Raw genomic sequence first — 17,307 nt, 5'->3', positions numbered from 1 at the left:
AATGATATTTATAAACATTTTTTTAATAATATTTTAATATTAGATTTAAAATTATTTTATAATTAATAATAATAATTATAAATATTAATATAGACCAATATAAAATAACACGTAAATAATATTAAAATATTATAAAAAATGTTAATAAAGTATATTATCCTTTTATGATATCCCAAATGCAAAAAAGGGCAGCTTTATGTGTCATACATCTTCTTCCCATCACTGGAGAAAACCATGATTCCTTCATTTATTTTTTTTTTCAATTTCAACCACTCTTCTGTGTGCCTCTTTTTTCCTATCTCACATGCTGAAAAAGGTCACTCTATGGGACCATTAATGAAACTTTTCGAAAAGGTCAACCACCACATGCACCTCACTCTCTACAACATAAAATTACAAATGTTTCATTATGAATTTATCCTAACAGTTGCTGAAACCATTTTTTTTGTATCTTATCGAAACAGAAATACAATAACACAAGTGGTTGATAGAAAAAGGTGTTAAACATAGTTGGATTGCACTAGCCATTTGTGGCTACATGCTACAGCTTATAGAGTTGCTATGTCATAATTTTCTTTTCAATTTTTTCATAGCAATTCGGCGCCCACTATAATATTCATATATGCTCTGCTTCGCTTCTTCACGTGCATGAGTTTCGTCTTCACCTTCCAACTCCTACCCACTGTTATACAATCATGTTTGCAGTTACACCATATTCTCCGGCGTCCACGCCGGTTGACGTCGTTCCTCAGCCGTTTCCGCAACCAGCAGCACCCGCATTCCAGTCCTCGCCGTCACCATCGATGTTTCTGACGCCTCCAGCCCCGTCCTCCCCGTCGCCGGAAACTTTATTCTTCCAAGGTTTGCCTCTACCGCCATCTTCAGTTACACCTGTTCCTCTGACGGTGCCGGCGTTGCCGTCTCCGTCGCCGGAATCTCTCACTCCGCCGCTTGTAGTTGCGCCATCGCCTCCGTCTCCCACCGCCAGTTTTCCACCTGCATTGCCAGATATGCCTCTGACACCGGAGGCGGCGGCGGTGACGACGTCGACTGTTCCTCCACCGCCTTTACCTCCTTCATTCACGACGGAACCAACCCTGGCAACGCCGTGGAGCCCCGCCTTGCCGTTATCTGCGCCGGAAGTGAATTTGCCGGTGGCTGTGGATTTTCAGAAGGCCTCAACATACCACGTGTCAAGTGGGCTTATTGTTGGGCTTGTAATTGGGGCAATCGTTTTGGTGTTTGTTTTTAGTATTGGATTACTTCTATGCAGGAATAGGAAGAAAACCAAACAGAAGAATCTGTGCACGGGTCGCTCTAAGGAATCACCACCCTCCATTGAATCCAAGGGTTAGAAAATCTTATCCCTTTTTGTTTGTTAGCTAAATCTCAGAAAAAAAGTTAACACCAGTTTGTTATGTACTTTCTGCCACTTAATCCATTCAAAATTTCATTTTAATAACTCATACTAACTTGTAATGCAAATTTTTATTGCATATTTAGTGATATGAAACTTCAATAATAACAAAGGGATGGTTAATTTCCCCCTAAATGTAAAGGCGTAGTTTTGTAGTTTACATGATCCCTTCTATTATATAAAAAGGTGATGGATAATAGAGTTCAATTCAATGCATTTCATGGTTTGGATAATTATTAATCTGCTTGCACACTGCATGATCTCATCATCAGGATCTCATGTTATTCAAGTGCCACCAAATCCAACGCTGCCACCGAATCTCAAATCAGGTTCTTTTAAGTCAGTGTCTGTGAAAACAATTCCAAATCATGCTCCAAGGGCAGCCTTCAGTCCCGGGAATGGTAGTTTCACGTATGATGAAATATTAGTGGCCACTAATTGTTTCTCTGAGTCCAACCTTCTTGGAGAAGGTGGCTTTGGCTATGTGTACAAAGGAGTTCTCCCATGTGGAAAGCAAATTGCAGTTAAGCAACTAAAATCAGGTAGCCAACAAGGAGAGAGAGAATTTCAAGCTGAGGTTGAGACAATTAGTCGAGTGCATCATAAGCATCTTGTTGAATTGGCTGGCTACTGCGTTTCTGGGGCAGAGAGAATGCTTGTTTATGAATTTGTTCCAAATAACACATTGGAATTTCACTTGCACGGTAAGTCTGTATTTATGGTAATCCACCGAAACTTTTTCTGCTCTGTTGTTGATGGCACTGCTGGTTTCTCGTGAAAAAGTTCTGTTTTAAGTATAGTTGTTTTGTCCTGTATAGAGGACAGGTTTTTTCAATGGTTCTGTACTACGGTTGCATGGTCCTGAAGATGACATAAAATTGTACTGCAGGGGAGGGGAGTATCTTCTTAGGATGGACAACGAGAATTAAAATTGCCCTCGGATCTGCAAAAGGGCTGGCATATCTACATGAAGGTTGTGAGAATTCTTCACTTTTGAGTTAGAATCTGATTCAGGATTTTGCTGTTAACTTGTATCATTCCTTGATGTTACATACTTAAATCTTATATAAGGATCCTGTGCTTATGACTTTAGGAAATGGTAATTGGTTTTTAATCGTGATCATCATGGTTACAGGTAATCCAGCAATTATTCACCGTGATATTAAGGCATCTAATATTCTTCTTGATTTTAATTTTGAACCCAAGGTAAGTCTAATCTTGTTCCCTTGATTACTATATGATAATGTTATTATTAATTTTATACGCTTTTTTATTCTTTCCTTCCGCAAAAATCTTCTGTGTCTTCTTTCCATGAAATGCAAGTCTTGAAAGGAAATATTGATAGTAAAAGGAACATTTTTTAATATAGTTGACTCCGAATGAGTCCTTCAGAAAATCAGAACGCTAAGTTAATTGGAGATTGTCCCCTCTTTTGATCACCTATGCTTCGTACTCATTGTTTAATCCTCTTTTAAAAAAAAGTCTGTTATATTTACTCTGTTTTTTTTTTCAAATGACTTCCTAATTTTGTTCCCTGTGCATCATACAGCACACGAAGTGTTCCTATGTTAATAACTGATTATCTAAGACCTATCTTTCTCAATTACTCTAGAAACATTTATGCTGAGCTTCTGTTTGTATTAGGTTTCTGACTTTGGCCTGGCAAAAGTCTTACCAAACGATAGCCATATTAGTCACCTCACCACCCGAGTGATGGGAACCTTTGGGTAAGGACTCTATCCATCTTACTGCACGTATCATAGTGCATTACTTAACATTAACCTCATCGTTTTCTTGAAACAGAAAGTGCTGTGAATTCCTTAAAATACTTAAGTAAACATTGAATTTTCTTCTCTACTATTAAGTCAGCATCACAAAGTGAACATTGGTCATTTTAGCTCTTCAGTAAATAAGCAGCGCCCTCCTTACAAGTAACAGAAAAAAACGGTTGAAAAAAAATGTTTCTATACAGCGATCATGTGTTGCCAAAGCTGTCTATTGCATATGTCAAAATCAGCTTTTGCCAACTATAGAACTTCAAAGCCAAAAGTTTCGTTGCAGATATGTGGCTCCGGAGTATGCATCAAGTGGTAAATTGACAGATAAATCAGATGTATATTCCTACGGAGTCATGCTTTTGGAACTTATAACCGGACGTCCACCAATCACTGCAGCAGGATCTAGGATTGAGAGCTTGGTTGACTGGGTGAGTTGACTGAGTTCTTTCCAATAATATGTCTAGCGATAGTAGATGTTTTGCCAACTCAAAGTAATGGTAAATTTGAGGGACGATTTTCTTTTGATCCTGATCCTCCGTATTAAAATGACCTGTCTGTGTGTTGGACTGCAGGCTAGGCCATTGCTTGCTCGAGCACTACAAGAAGAGAATTTCGACAACCTTGTTGATCCAAGGTTGCAGAAAAACTGCGATGCTGATGAGATGGTTAGAATGGTTACATGTGCAGCTGCTTGTGTGCGCCATTCATCCAAACTTCGACCTCGTATGAGCCAAGTAATCATCTGTTTATCATTTTCATCAGCATCACATAAGGACAGAAAGATGGAAGAACTAAGCTAATTATAACTTTTTCAGTAAATCCGTGACTAGACCAGGACAGTAATTTGAAAGAATGATGATTATAGACAGATATGCAAAAACTTAAAAGAAAATTTCTTATTAGAAAAAATCTTAGGACAATACGTACGTAGGTGAAGATTTTCGGTGAATTTAAAGGTTTACCTTAGTAATGACTAATAAAAGTTTGTATAATTGGTTAACATAGAATGTCAAAATAAAACTAATTATGATGGAAAACAACACTGAAAAACACTTAACTGTACTCAAGTTTTGTCAATACATTAAAATCTTGGTCAATCCTTTGGATTGCTTCAACCTTCCTCAATAGATACTCTCAGTTACATAATTAAATCAGTATTGATATTTCAACTTTCAATTAGGACATACAACTAGACAATTAATTCTTAATATCTAGATTTCCTTTGTTAAAATTCTCTCTAGCTCTGATAAACATGGTCTGTTTTTGTTGTGTAAGTACATATGAGACTCTGACCACTAAGTTCACAATTTGTAACAGATAGTTGGAGCCTTAGAAGGAGTGGTTTCTCTTACTGATCTTGTTGGAGATGTTACACCGGAGAATACCCCAGAACACAATTGGTCAAAGTATTTAGATTATGGCGACAACCAATAGCAGTATGGCTTGAGAAGTTTTAATTTGGCATTATCAGCTCAGAAATACAACTCCAGTGGGTACACTGAAACCACTAGTGCTTGTGGCCTTTACTCATCAGGCTCAAGTAGTGAGGCTCACCAATCATTCCGAGAGATATTGTAAAATAGGTTAAACATGGAGAATTGTACTGTGAACTTAAAATTCAGAACTATGGTAATTATGTTCTACTCAAGATGTAAAGCTCTTACACAATTCCAGACTAGAGTAAGACGTTCAAATTCTTCATTGGTTTTCAACGAAAATATTTTTTTAACAACTTTTTTGACTAATTTTTTACAACGGTCTATGTAATAGCTGATGATTGGTCTATTTTAAATATATACATCAATAAAAAGTGACACATAGTGTATTATTAAAAAATTGTTAAAAAAATTTGTTCACATATAATAGTCTTTTCAAAAATTTGAACAACTTTTTATTCGAAAGCTTCCTCAACTTACTTGGTTAGAGATTTCAAAACGTAATTAGAGATAATCTAGGTCGAATGTTGCGGATTGGCACTTCTAAGGGTGGTCCATAAACACACTGACAGGCACACAAAAGCACTTAACGAGAAATTTAAGTTCTTTTTTTCTTACTAATTTAAAGCATTAGGTATTTAATAAAAATATAAATCAACATATAAGTATATAAAATATATTTACAAATCCTCTATATAAAAAATAAAAACTTAAACTTTTGAAAAATAAACAAAATATTTACACAATGCAAAATTATATCATAAGTGACCACTGTTTTTGTTATAGAATATGAAATAGAGTTCAAATCTAACTCGTTCTCATATAACCAATTTTCAAAATGCAACATCTCAGTAAATCATATCACATATAGAACTTTTATATTTTATTACCTTGTTTTTATTTAATTTTCTTAGACTTAATATCTCTTTTAGCTGTAATAATTGTTAAATATGTTTTTTAATTTTTAACTCAAAGTGGTTTCAATAGAATTCTATATAATTTTTTTTGTTAAATTAATATTAAGTCATCTGATTATGAAGATGACCTGACAGAATGATATTGACATTTTTCTTCTTGAAGATTATGTTGACTTTTTATATTAAATATTAGGATTACAATAGATAGAAAAATATTAAATAATTATTGAACCAGAAGAAATATTAAATATTTTGTTTATCCTAAGGCATTTCAAATTTTATTTTCAATTTATTAAATATTATGTTAAAGCTTCATTCTTAATTTTTCATTTGATGAAGAGGAAGAATAACAAAAGAAAGATATAAAATAAAAAATTTAAAAAAAATGTGTAGCTAGATAAGAAAATAGTAGAGAGTAAAATGATTTTATTTATTATTAAAAAATACACAATCATAATAAATTATATCATATAGATATGTTAGGAAATTCTTTCCTTTTTTTTTTCTCTCGATATCATAAGTCAATGTAGTTTTCCAGTTTCTAACCAACTTCACCCAAAAATAATCAATTATAATTCTATTGAAATTATCCTAAATCACTTCAAGAAAATTCCCAACTCCGTTGCTAATCCACCCTCCTACATGTCAATCAACTAAGTTAAAAACATAGTATAAATTTCAATTTCAATTTGTTACAAATTTAAGCTCAACACTCTACTAAGCATTTATTACAAATAATTTTTTTTCACAAATACTACGATTTTTAGAAACACGAAAATTAAAATTTTTAGAAATAACTACAATAAGTTACTAGTAAAAATTATTCTTGGAGACCTTCATGCAAGTTTTGTGATTATTGAATAAAAACGCGTTGCTTTTATTAAAAACTTATTTATTTTTGTTACTAAATTCAATAATTTAATATTTTCAAATATCAATGTGAAATTTTGATGTTGAAATAAAATCACAATAATAAATGAAAGGAAATTACCTTTATTGATTTTATTCAGAATTATCTCTCTCACCATCGAAAACGGTAAAAAGTATTTTTATATAACAATAATTAAAAGTAAAAATAAAACCAATTTATAATAAACAATTTATAGTAAATAAATAAATAGTTTTATGAAATTGAATTAGATTCAAAATCAACTTAATAATAATAATAACAAAATTTCTTCAAAAACATATATTTTGAACATTCAATAAACTTTAAAAAAATTATATGAAGCTTATGAATTAGTCGCACTTTTAAAAATTATATATATATATATATATATATATATCACTTTGTTACCAAAATCGTATATTTAGATTTGCAATATTGCGAACATCCCTCCTCTTAGAATAAAAAAACAAGATATAATCGTTTTCTCGTTTAAATTCAACCTTTAAATTTCTGACGGTATCAATTGGTCTGGTCATAATATCTGTTTTTACAATTTATTTTTCTTCATCACTACTTTTTTTAATTGCTTTTTACATGTCTTTTAAATTCATTTTATAGAAATTAAAAAATAGAATAATTTTGTATACAAATGATGTGACATTCCAAATATATAATAACCACAATCATATAATATAGGCGTCAACATCCAAATAAAAAGAACAGTTAGAGTATGACTTGCAATTAAGTACCAAATTACAGTCATCTAAATATGAAGACAAAATTTTAAACTTAAACAGTTTAGAGTATTCAACACTTCAAGCGTTCAAATTGGAAATTCCTAAGTAGACTGCACTGCAGCATCAGTGTCCTCTAGTTCTTGCTCCAAAGGTATCTCCTCAACAATTTCTGCTCCTATCCAAGTGGATGATTATCGCAAAAGAAAACATATAAAAGCAACACACCACAAGAAGCAAGGGTGAACTAGATAAACAAGCAATAATCATATAATACAATCAATAAATATCATCGTGCTTAGCTACATATAAAGAACAATCAAGGCATACCACTTTAAACCATGACTCAAACACTCACACGACTCATCCAGATTGGTATAACTGTCAAACTATTGGTCGTCTTTGCACTTGCGTAGTTCAGCTGGCATTCCCCAACACTATGCAAGGTAAATCCCCCATCTGTCTATGTCTAAACTCTAAGACTATAGACGAGGACCTCCCTCTACTCTCACCACTCACACTATTCTTCTCTATTTGAGCATGAAGAGTGCTTTGAGTGTAGGGATAGACATACCAGTTCAAAGCTCCATACAGTTATACAGAACAACAACAACACCCCATACATCACTTTCAATCATCTCACCCTGAGATGTCCACTTCATACTCAATTACATCATTGTAGTTCACATTCATATGTGTCGCAACCGGAATCGCGACGGGACGACGATCCAAAAAGAAACGGGTTTGGAAAAGAGATTTGGAGTCGCCACCATAGTTTATTCTGGAAAACTACGGAAAAACCATAAGATAATAAGACACGGTCCACGAAAACCAGATTTTGGGTTCGGGAGTCGGTTACGTGTAGGGAAGGTATTAGCACCCTACAACGCCTGCCCGAAGGCAGTACCTTTAACTAAATGCACGAATATGATGTGGTTTTCAAAATGTTTAACTAGTCCCTAAAATAAAATTCTAAATCAAAAAATATATATTTTTTAGTTTTTCGGGCCCGACAAGGATTGACCTTGCTCCTACGTATTCTCATTCAAAATGAGAAATCAGGGTTACGTAGTTCTTTTTGAAACTGTTTGAGAAATTTGTTTGGAAATTGTTTGAAAATTTGTTTTGAAATGATTTTGGATTTTTGGGAAGTGAACCTGACAAGGACTAGCCTTGCTCCTACGTATCTCCACTCTTGATGGAGAATCAAGGATCACGTAGTTCTGGCAAGGCAACATTGTTTGGTGTTCGAAATTGTTGATGTTTTTGGTTTTTGAAGATTTTACATGTTTTGGTATTTTTATTTAAGAAAGATAAAAGGTTCTTAGCACAAGAACGATGCGAGCGATCACACGTGTGCTTAACCTTTAAAACGTATTTTTGTAATTTTTATATTTAAGAGAGAGAAAAAAGGTTTTTAGCACAAGGACGATGCGAGCGATCACACGTGTGCTTAACCTTTAAAACGTATTTTTTTTGTAGTTTTATTTAAGAAAGAGGAAAAGGTTTCGGCACAAGGACGATGCGAGCGATCACACGTGTGCTTAACCTTTAAAACGTATTTTGGTAATTTTATATAAGAAAGAGAAAAAAGTTTCAGCACAAGGACGATGCGAGCGATCACACGTGTGCTTAACCTTCAAAACGTATTTTTTGTAATTTTATTTAAGAAAGAGAAAAAGGTTTCAGCACAAGGACGATGCGAGCGATCACACGTATGCTTAACCTTTAAAACGTATTTTGGTAATTTTATATAAGAAAGAGAAAAAAGGTTTCAGCACAAGGACGATGCGAACGATCACACGTGTGCTTAACCTTTAAAACATATTTTTTGTGATTTTTATTTTTAAAACAAATAGATACCTAGAATAAAAAAATAAAATAAAATAAAATAAAAACAATAAAACAAATAATAACAATAGAAATGATAAAAACAAAACACATGGGGGTGCCCAAAATGCGAAACGGGGGTGCAGAACAAAAGTGGGTGTGAAGAAAAGAGGTTAGAACTCTCTTTTTTTTTTTTGCGTGGGCTTTAGCAGTATCCGCATACCCAGTTCAGAATCTCCTAGGGTTTTCAACATCTCCTCCCATTTCTCATTTCCCCAATTCAGATACATATCCTTCTTCTTCCAACCGAGAGTCTTCATTTCTGCACATACCGCTGCCTCCGCCGGACCAGTCACCGCGTGCCACCGTCAGTCCGTGGCCAGTTCACCCGTGCCACTGTGCATCGCCGTCGAGCCGTCGTGCCGCTACACCAGCCACCGCGACCCAGCCACCATCGAAACCCAGCCACCCTCGATCTGCTCTGCGTCGCGTTTGCCAAACTGGCCGCCGTTCACCCCCGCGACCTTGGCGTCGGCGGCGAACTCTGAATGTCACCGGATCAGTTCCTGATCGTGACGCCGTCAGCCCTGGGAGCCGCCGCCACGTACCCCACTGGTTGCCGCGCCAGACTTCTCCGAATCAACCACCGCGAACCAGACTAGCCACTGTGATGATAATGGCCGCCGCGTCACTGCCTAAATGACCGCCACTGATGGGCTCTCTTATTCTCCTTTATCTATTTTCCGTTTTTGGGTTTGGGCTGCTGGGAATGGTAGGTTGAAGATGGGTGTTGTGCCTTGGCTACAATATGGTGATTACAGAGAGGTGAAAAAAATGATGATAGATGGGGTTCGAAGAGGAGGATGAGGATGAAGATGATAGTGCCGGGTCTCGGAGATGAGATGGATGTTTGAAAGGCCGTGAGGAATATGGAGGATGGGTGTTTGAGGTGAGGAACTTGGAGTGAAAAAGGAATAGTGGCTGGGATGGTTACGGGTGAGAGGAGTCAAGGGGTTTGAGGTTAGGCCGTGGTATAAGGCGTTGGAGATGAAAATGAAGAGGAAAGGGATGAAGATGATGGACCGTGGTCATGAGGTTATGATGGATGATGATTCAGCGAATGTGGGGAGGGTGACGGTGGTGTCTGGTAATAATCAAACCATACAAACATCCACAGAGCAAAGCATATATGCAACGACAATCACACGCAAACGTAGCAACAACACAACAGACGACAATCACACGCGAACGTAGCAACAACACAACAGGGGCATGTTCAAGGTCAATTAACCAAACTCAGTGAAACATGGGGGAAGGCATTACTTACCTCTTGAAGCTTGGTTCACTCTTTGCCTGCCTCGCGCGTCCGACTTTTCCTTCCTCTCTTTGATTAATTTCCTTTTTCAACGAGTTGTTCCCTCCCTCTTTGCTGCCGTGTCCCTTCTGAATCTTTGGCTTCCTCTCTCTGGTGCGAATGGAGATATGGACGTTGGCTGTGAGGTTAAGATGTTGGGTATGGTGATGGGCGATAGTCGGACAATAGGTGGAAATGGTGCATAACTATGGTGGCCGGTGTATATGGATGAAGGTGATCTGGGTGCGGATAGGTGGTGGACTCTTTTGTGTTGGTAGTGGCCTTCGAGAGCAAATCTCAGAAAAAAATGAAAAACCGGAGTCCCCCTCCCGTTTTGCTAAGTCTTCCCTTTCTCTTCCCTACTGCCCTCCTCCTCAGCATGTTAGTGTGGTCCAAGCTTCCCCTCCCAATGAAGAAAGGCCCAAGATAATGGGTTTCCCATGTTCCCAAGAATGTTCCCTCTCTTGGATGGTGTAGAAGACCACTTTGCAGGGTTCCAATGGCAGCAGCTTCAGGTGAACACCCGTGGCAGACAACTCCAAGAATGAATGTGCCAGAGAGATGATTCCCAGAAATCCAATGCTCAGCCCAAAAAATCCGTAGTGTAAGTGGACGTTCGTCAACCCGGGAGTACCTCTGGACGCTCGTCCGAACACGAAACGAACGAACGCTCTAACACTCTCCAACCCACAACAAAAACGAACGTTCACAAGGTAAAACCGCTGATCCAGGCCGAACGCTTAAGAGTTACCAAAATTCCAAAACCGAACGTCCAAAACCGAACGTCCAAAACCGAACGTCCAAAACCGAGCGCTCGCGGAGAATTCCATACAGACCGAACGTTTGCAAGGCAAGGCTGAGAAAACCGAACGCTCACAACGTGTTAATTCAGAACCAAATTAAGGACGGACGCCCAAAATCACCTATCCCACAATAACGAACGCTCGAACAAACACAGAACCCACCACTATCCGGACGCTCGGCAAATAGTGAAAACGAGCGCCCGTTCTCATTGGAGAAAACGAACGACCGTTCAAAACTATTTGGACGAGCGGTACAACAGTGATAGGACGAGCGCTCCAAACCGAGGACGAACGTTTACTATTTGGACGAGCGGTACAACAGTGATAGTACGAGCGCTCCAAACCGAGGACGAACGTTTACTATTTGGACGAGCGTCGCGATACTCCAAATGCCGAACGCTCGCTCAAAACGAGAACGAACGCTCAAATTATATGAACGAACGTTTTACTATTTGGACGAGCGTCGCGAACCAAGAACGAACGTCCAGAAGAAGATGGAACGAACGCTTTACTATTTGGACGAGCGTCGCAACAGTGATAAGACGAGCGCTCCAAACCGAGGACGAACGTCCTCAATAAACAGTATGACCGAACGCTCTTTCCTCTTTCCCCCTTTTTTATTATTTTTTTTATTATATTTTTTGCAAATAAATTTTATTAATCAACCTGGACGAAATTGAGTGTTGACAGCTGCCCCTCTTTACTTAGATTTTACTAGATCATATGACAAACAAAGTTTTCATATTATCAAAGTAAAAGATAAGTAAAGATAAAAACACTAATTTCGTTCGGGTTTCAAGATAAAGAAAAACAAGCAGGGAATAAAACAAATGAACAGAGTTGAGAGCATTGAGGTGTGACAACCTCGTGGATGGTGTGCCCACCCCATGGGTAGTGAGTGAAAAATCCGAATTTGATCGGGTCCGACCATTGCCAAGCAGAGGGCCGTTGGAAAAAACTAAAATCTGGATTCGACCATTGTTTTGCAGAGGGTCGTTTTGAAGAGTTAAAATTCGGACCGACCCTTGCCATGCAGAGGGTCATTTGAAAAATTAAAATCTGGACTTGACCATTGCCACGCAGAGGGTCGTTTGAAAAAGTAAAATTTGGACCTTACCATTACCAATGCAGAGGGTCATTTTGAAAGATTTGGATTGACCATTGCCATGCAGAGGGTCATTTTGAAAAATTGGACTGACCATTGCCATGCAGAGGGTCATTTATGAAAAATTAAAATCTGGACCTGACCATTGCCACGCAGAGGGTCATTTGAAAAATTAAAATCTGGACTTGACCATTGCCACGCAGAGGGTCATTTGAAAAATTAAAATCTGGACCTGACCATTGCCACGCAGAGGGTCATTTGAAAAATTAAAATCTGGACTTGACCATTGCCATGCAGAGGGTCGTTTGAAAAAGTAAAATCTGGACTTGACCATTGCCATGCAGAGGGTCGTTTGAAAAAGTAAAATCTGGACCTGACCATTGCCATGCAGAGGGTCGTTTGAAAAAGTAAAATCTGGACTTGACCATTGCCATGCAGAGGGTCGTTTGAAAAAGTAAAATTTGGACCTGACCATTGCCATGCAGAGGGTCGTTTGAAAATTTGGACTGACCATTGCCAAGCAGAGGGTCATTTTGAAAATTTGGACTGATGACCATTGCCATGCAGAGGGTCATTTTGAAAATTTTAAAATTTGGACTGACCATTGCCACGCAGAGGGTCATTTGGAAATTTTGGATTGACCATTGCCATGCAGAGGGTCATTTTGAAAAATTTAAAATTTGGACTGACCATTGCCACGCAGAGGGTCATTTGGAAATTTTGGATTGACCATTGCCATGTAGAGGGTCATTTTTAAAGATTGGACTGACCATTGCCATGCAGAAGGTCGTTTTGAAAATTAAAATTTGGACTTGACCATTGCCATGCAGAGGGTCATTTGGAAAATTTGAAATGTGGACCGACCATTGCCATGTAGAGGGTCGTTTGAAAAAGTAAAAATTTGGACTGACCATTGCCAAGCAGAGGGTCATTTGGAAAATTTGAAATGTGGATCGACCATTGCCATGCAGAGGGTCATTTGAAAAAGTAAAAATTTGGACTGACCATTGCCATGCAGAGGGTCATTTGGAAAATTAGAAATGTGGACAGACCATTGCCATGCAGAGGGTCGTTTGAAAAAGTAAAACTTGAGTTTAGGGTGCCAAGCGAAACTGGGCTTATGGGGGCCAGCGTGAAAACTAGACTTTGGGGCCATTGTGGAAACTGGGCTTTTGGATTTGAAAATTCTTGAAACTTGTAGTTTTGTGAAATAGTTTTTTTTTTTGACAGAAATTTGATTTATGCAAAGGCTTCAGTGACTACTCCCAAAGCAAGGGATCCTGATATGTGGATAAGGTGTAAAGACCGTGGTAGAATGTTGAAACCTTAACTTAAAAGCGGTGAACAGGGTCAAAGGATGTGAATGTCAAAACCCCAAAATGAGAGAAAAAACATGATCACCATGAAACAACATAACTTTAAAGAGAAAACCATAATGTTATTCTTTTTGTATTTTTGAAGAAGGATTCAACAACCATTCATATCAATGAAAAGGGTTTGGATCCAAAAGATTTTCTTTTGATGGATGAATGCACACATATGGAAAACATTTGCTTTGTTTTGTGTTTCGCTCTCTTCTTTTTTCTTCGAGTCGTTCATCTTACTTGCAATCATCATCAAACTGATCTTTATTTTCAATGTTTTGTGAAAGTGAGAAATGTCATACATTCGAGGTCTAATGTTCGATATGATTACATTTTGACTTTTTCTTTCGTGACATCAATGCACGCATGCTTGAATTTACTGGCAAGTGAGAAAAATGATAGATGTTTAGGATGGTTTGAAGAAGACTAGGACAACCACGTGGGCACATCATTCCTCATACACTCCTTGCCGAAGATGTGGTATGTGAATGTCAAAGTGAAACGGGATATCCCGAAAGTTGCCCCAGCATAGGGTATGGATCTTTGAAAATTCGGGTGAATAGTTCAAGTGAGATTCGCAAAGCTGCCCCAGTCTTGAAATTATGGGTTGATAAATTTCAGGGCGAAGATGCGTGGTGAGATCTACAAAGCTGTCCGAGTTTGTTTTGGCCCAGGGTTTAGTTTGGAAGAGATAATGGGCATGAAAAGGATCGGTTAAAAGGATGACCCCAATTGGTCTGATTTTCTTTTACATGCTTTTGCCTCGTTGGCAAAGAGATCCCCTCTTCCTGAGACATTACTTTTTTCTCATTCTTTTTTTATTCATTTTCAAATTTTTGTTCTTTTTGTTTTATTTTTTTTGGACACATTGCAAGTCATTTCGTCTTATCGCAAAATTAAGCTTATAAAAATTTGAGCAAACATTATTCAATCTGTGTGGACTTTATTAGGCTTGTAACGTGGGTAGGGGCTAAAAGGTACTGAAAGAAAAGATATAAAGGCCCAAATGAATGTTTGTCAGATACATTTTTTTGAAACAAGGATTGTCATCTATCACTGTGTCAACTATTTGACTTTTTGAGCACTTTGTTTTTCTTGAACTCCATTTTTTTTCATTCATTTTTTTTCATCATCACTTTGTGATTTTTTGTTCCTTTTTTTGTTTTTTTTGTTTTTTTTTTTTTTGTTTTTTTTTGTTCACTCTTCTTGATGAAATTTCTTCGTTTGATCATTGAGTGCTCTTCATTTGCATCATGAGTTGACTCCTACCTGATGACAACCCTTGCTTGGAAATGATTTTGAAAAAGAGTTTATTTTTGGCTCAAACAGGGAGGCAATGGATATATATTTTTGCTTTTTAGATAAAGAAAAGATGGCCACACATCATTTCAAATTCTGATTGCTTTATTTTCAAAAGATTAGTTCTACGACTAGATGACCTCAACATGAGTTCTTTTTTTTTTTTTTTTTTTTTTTTTTTTTGGCTGCCCTTTCGGGTTTTCAATCTAATGGGCTTATTCTCTTTTTGAAAATTCTTCTGTTTGTCTCAATGGATTCAGGGATCACCCTACTAGCGCAAGCGAGAAAACTTTTGGCCAGACCAATCTGCCCCAGTGTAAAGGTAAGGTTTTTGTTACTGAGGGCAGTGACAGTGTTTGTTGGGGAAAATTCTTTATTTTAGAGAAAGTGAAGGGTGAAGGCTTTCAAGCAACACGTGCACAAACATCTCGAAAGGAAACATCAAATTGTTATTTTTAAACATTTGACCTCAGAAAAACTTGACATCCTAATTTCCCTTTTGATTATTCATCATTTTTCCTTTTTTTTTATTTTCGAAAAACAAAAGTTTGACGATTCACAAGAAAGACAAGTGACTCAAGATTTCCTTCATTTTTTTTTCAATTTTGTTTTCCCCCTTTTTTTTAATACCCTTTCAGGACTCGATTTCTAGCACTACTTGGAGAAACCCTGTAGTGAATGTTCGCATTGCAAGTCATGGACGAAGATGTGATACCAATGAGCATACTTCTTCATAGCAAGACACTTCACAACATCGAATTCACTTGTACAATGACTTATGCTTTCTTATGCGATCTTAAAGCCCACTTCATTTCTTCATGGCATTTGTAGAGGCATTCACAAGCCTTGCCTTGGTGTCTAGTTGACTTTCTTCATACTTTAATCATCTTGAATGAATCAAAGTTTGCCTTTGCGCTTGAACCCCCAACACTTTTGGTGGAATGACCAATAACCCATTCATGATAATCACCTTTTGTGTATGATGCATCACGAGTTTTGCGGAAATGAGGCTTTACAGGCTTCATGTAACAAGTAACGATTAAGCTTTTTATGCAGGAGACTTGGAAGAAACATTGCATAAGTCAGAAGGTTAGGAGTGAAACTCATAAGCCTTTTCTCTTGATCAAACATTTTTCTACCTGACAGTTTGGTGGGAAGTTGAGTTTGGGTCGAGTCCAGTTTTGTCTCAGAGCGGTTTCAAAGGGTAGGCCAACGGTATTTGAGTAGTGGGATGTGATTGGGCTCTTTCTTCTCTCTTTATCCCAGGCTTAGACCAGACTTGTTCACATTTGTTATCATAGTAGAACCTTGTGCGATCTTTTCAGTCTTCACACCAATTTCAATTCTTTCTTGGATTATCACCAAGTTTGAGAAGTTTAGGGAAACACTGCTCATCATGGTCTCCTAGAAGGGTGATTGCAGAGTATTTAAGAATGTGTCAACCATCGCGTTATCACTCATAAGAGACTTTCTTTGAGCAACAATCTCTTTCCACCTTTGGGCGTATCCTTTGTATAATTCATACTCCTTCTTCACCATGCTTCGTGGTTGTAATCAATGAGATGCCCCGTCCATGTGGTATTTGTACTACCTCAAGAGAGCATCCACCAAATCTTCCCAAGATCGGATGCACGAAGATTCAAGATGAGTGCCCCAGTTTGGTGTCATGCCATCTAATCTACCTTAGAAGAAACGAATTGACCACTTTTCATCATAGGAACTCACAACCATTTTCTTTCTGTACATCATGAGATGGCTCTTGGACAAGTGGTGCCTCTGGGTAATTTAAAATTTGGGAGGTATCAGCATATCATCTGAGACTAAGCATAACCCTGCAAAATTTGCAAACTTAGAGCTTCCTCCCCCTTCCATGACTCTTATCCTTTTCCAGCATTCCCAATTTACGTCCGTCAGCCTCAAAATCCATTGGCGTAACAACATGAGGAGAAGGTTTCAACTTTGGTTGCTTTATCATTGTCTTGCTCACTGCATTGGGTTGAATCATTTCTGTAGGGACCATGAAAGTGGTTGCCCTAAGCTTGTTTCCTTTCTTCAACTGCGTTATTTTATGCCTTTTGAGTGTGAAATTGTCTCGAGTCCACTTCCAAGGATGTAGTGTAATTCTAGGGAAGACCATAAGGAGGGAAAGTTTGTGCTCCTGGAACTCTTTGTTGCGCTCATGTGCGCGAATCTACACGGCTTTGCAAGGCATTCAGAAGCTCTAGAATTCAACTCATTTGCTCATTCAATTGGTTGATATCAATTTTCATCCCTTCTTGGACTTTCCCTTGGTTCTCCAAGATTTGTTAACTGGTTCGAGTCCTTTAGGGCACCTCGGATGTTTAATTGTATTTTAGTTTTTTTTCCCTTTTTTTTTGTGA

The 17,307-nt window shown here is 37.6% G+C and overlaps 1 protein-coding gene across 2 annotated transcripts; it reads left to right on the top strand.

Moving 5' to 3' along the window:
* The first annotated feature begins 490 nt into the window (after positions 1-490).
* LOC108321806 (proline-rich receptor-like protein kinase PERK1) lies at positions 491-4,843 on the top strand. 2 transcript variants are annotated; one of them, XM_017553666.1, is made up of 8 exons: positions 491-1,350; positions 1,690-2,121; positions 2,307-2,390; positions 2,553-2,623; positions 3,062-3,144; positions 3,479-3,623; positions 3,768-3,918; positions 4,513-4,843. In XM_017553666.1, the coding sequence occupies exons 1-8, from the start codon at positions 696-698 to the stop codon at positions 4,548-4,550; spliced, it is 1,659 nt and encodes a 552-aa protein (XP_017409155.1). In that variant the 5' UTR covers positions 491-695; the 3' UTR covers positions 4,551-4,843. The 2 variants fall into 2 exon arrangements, with proteins under 2 accessions (XP_017409155.1, XP_017409154.1); XM_017553665.2 differs by having other exon boundaries at positions 495-1,350; positions 3,768-3,929.
* Positions 4,844-17,307: the final 12,464 nt, after the last annotated feature.

The sequence above is a fragment of the Vigna angularis genome, chromosome 4, assembly GCF_016808095.1.
Source record: "Vigna angularis cultivar LongXiaoDou No.4 chromosome 4, ASM1680809v1, whole genome shotgun sequence".
In the NCBI taxonomy this organism is placed as follows: domain Eukaryota; kingdom Viridiplantae; phylum Streptophyta; class Magnoliopsida; order Fabales; family Fabaceae; genus Vigna; species Vigna angularis.
This window is presented reverse-complemented; position numbering and strand designations above follow the sequence as displayed.

Bases quoted from the DNA above. Each gene is read 5' to 3' on its own strand.
- LOC108321806 (XM_017553665.2), top strand. From the start codon at position 696: ATGTTTGCAGTTACACCATATTCTCCGGCGTCCACGCCGGTTGACGTC. The intron at 1,351-1,689 runs GTTAGAAAATCT...TCTCATCATCAG, and splicing joins ACCCTCCATTGAATCCAAGG to GATCTCATGTTATTCAAGTG. The intron at 3,145-3,478 runs GTAAGGACTCTA...GTTTCGTTGCAG, and splicing joins CGAGTGATGGGAACCTTTGG to ATATGTGGCTCCGGAGTATG.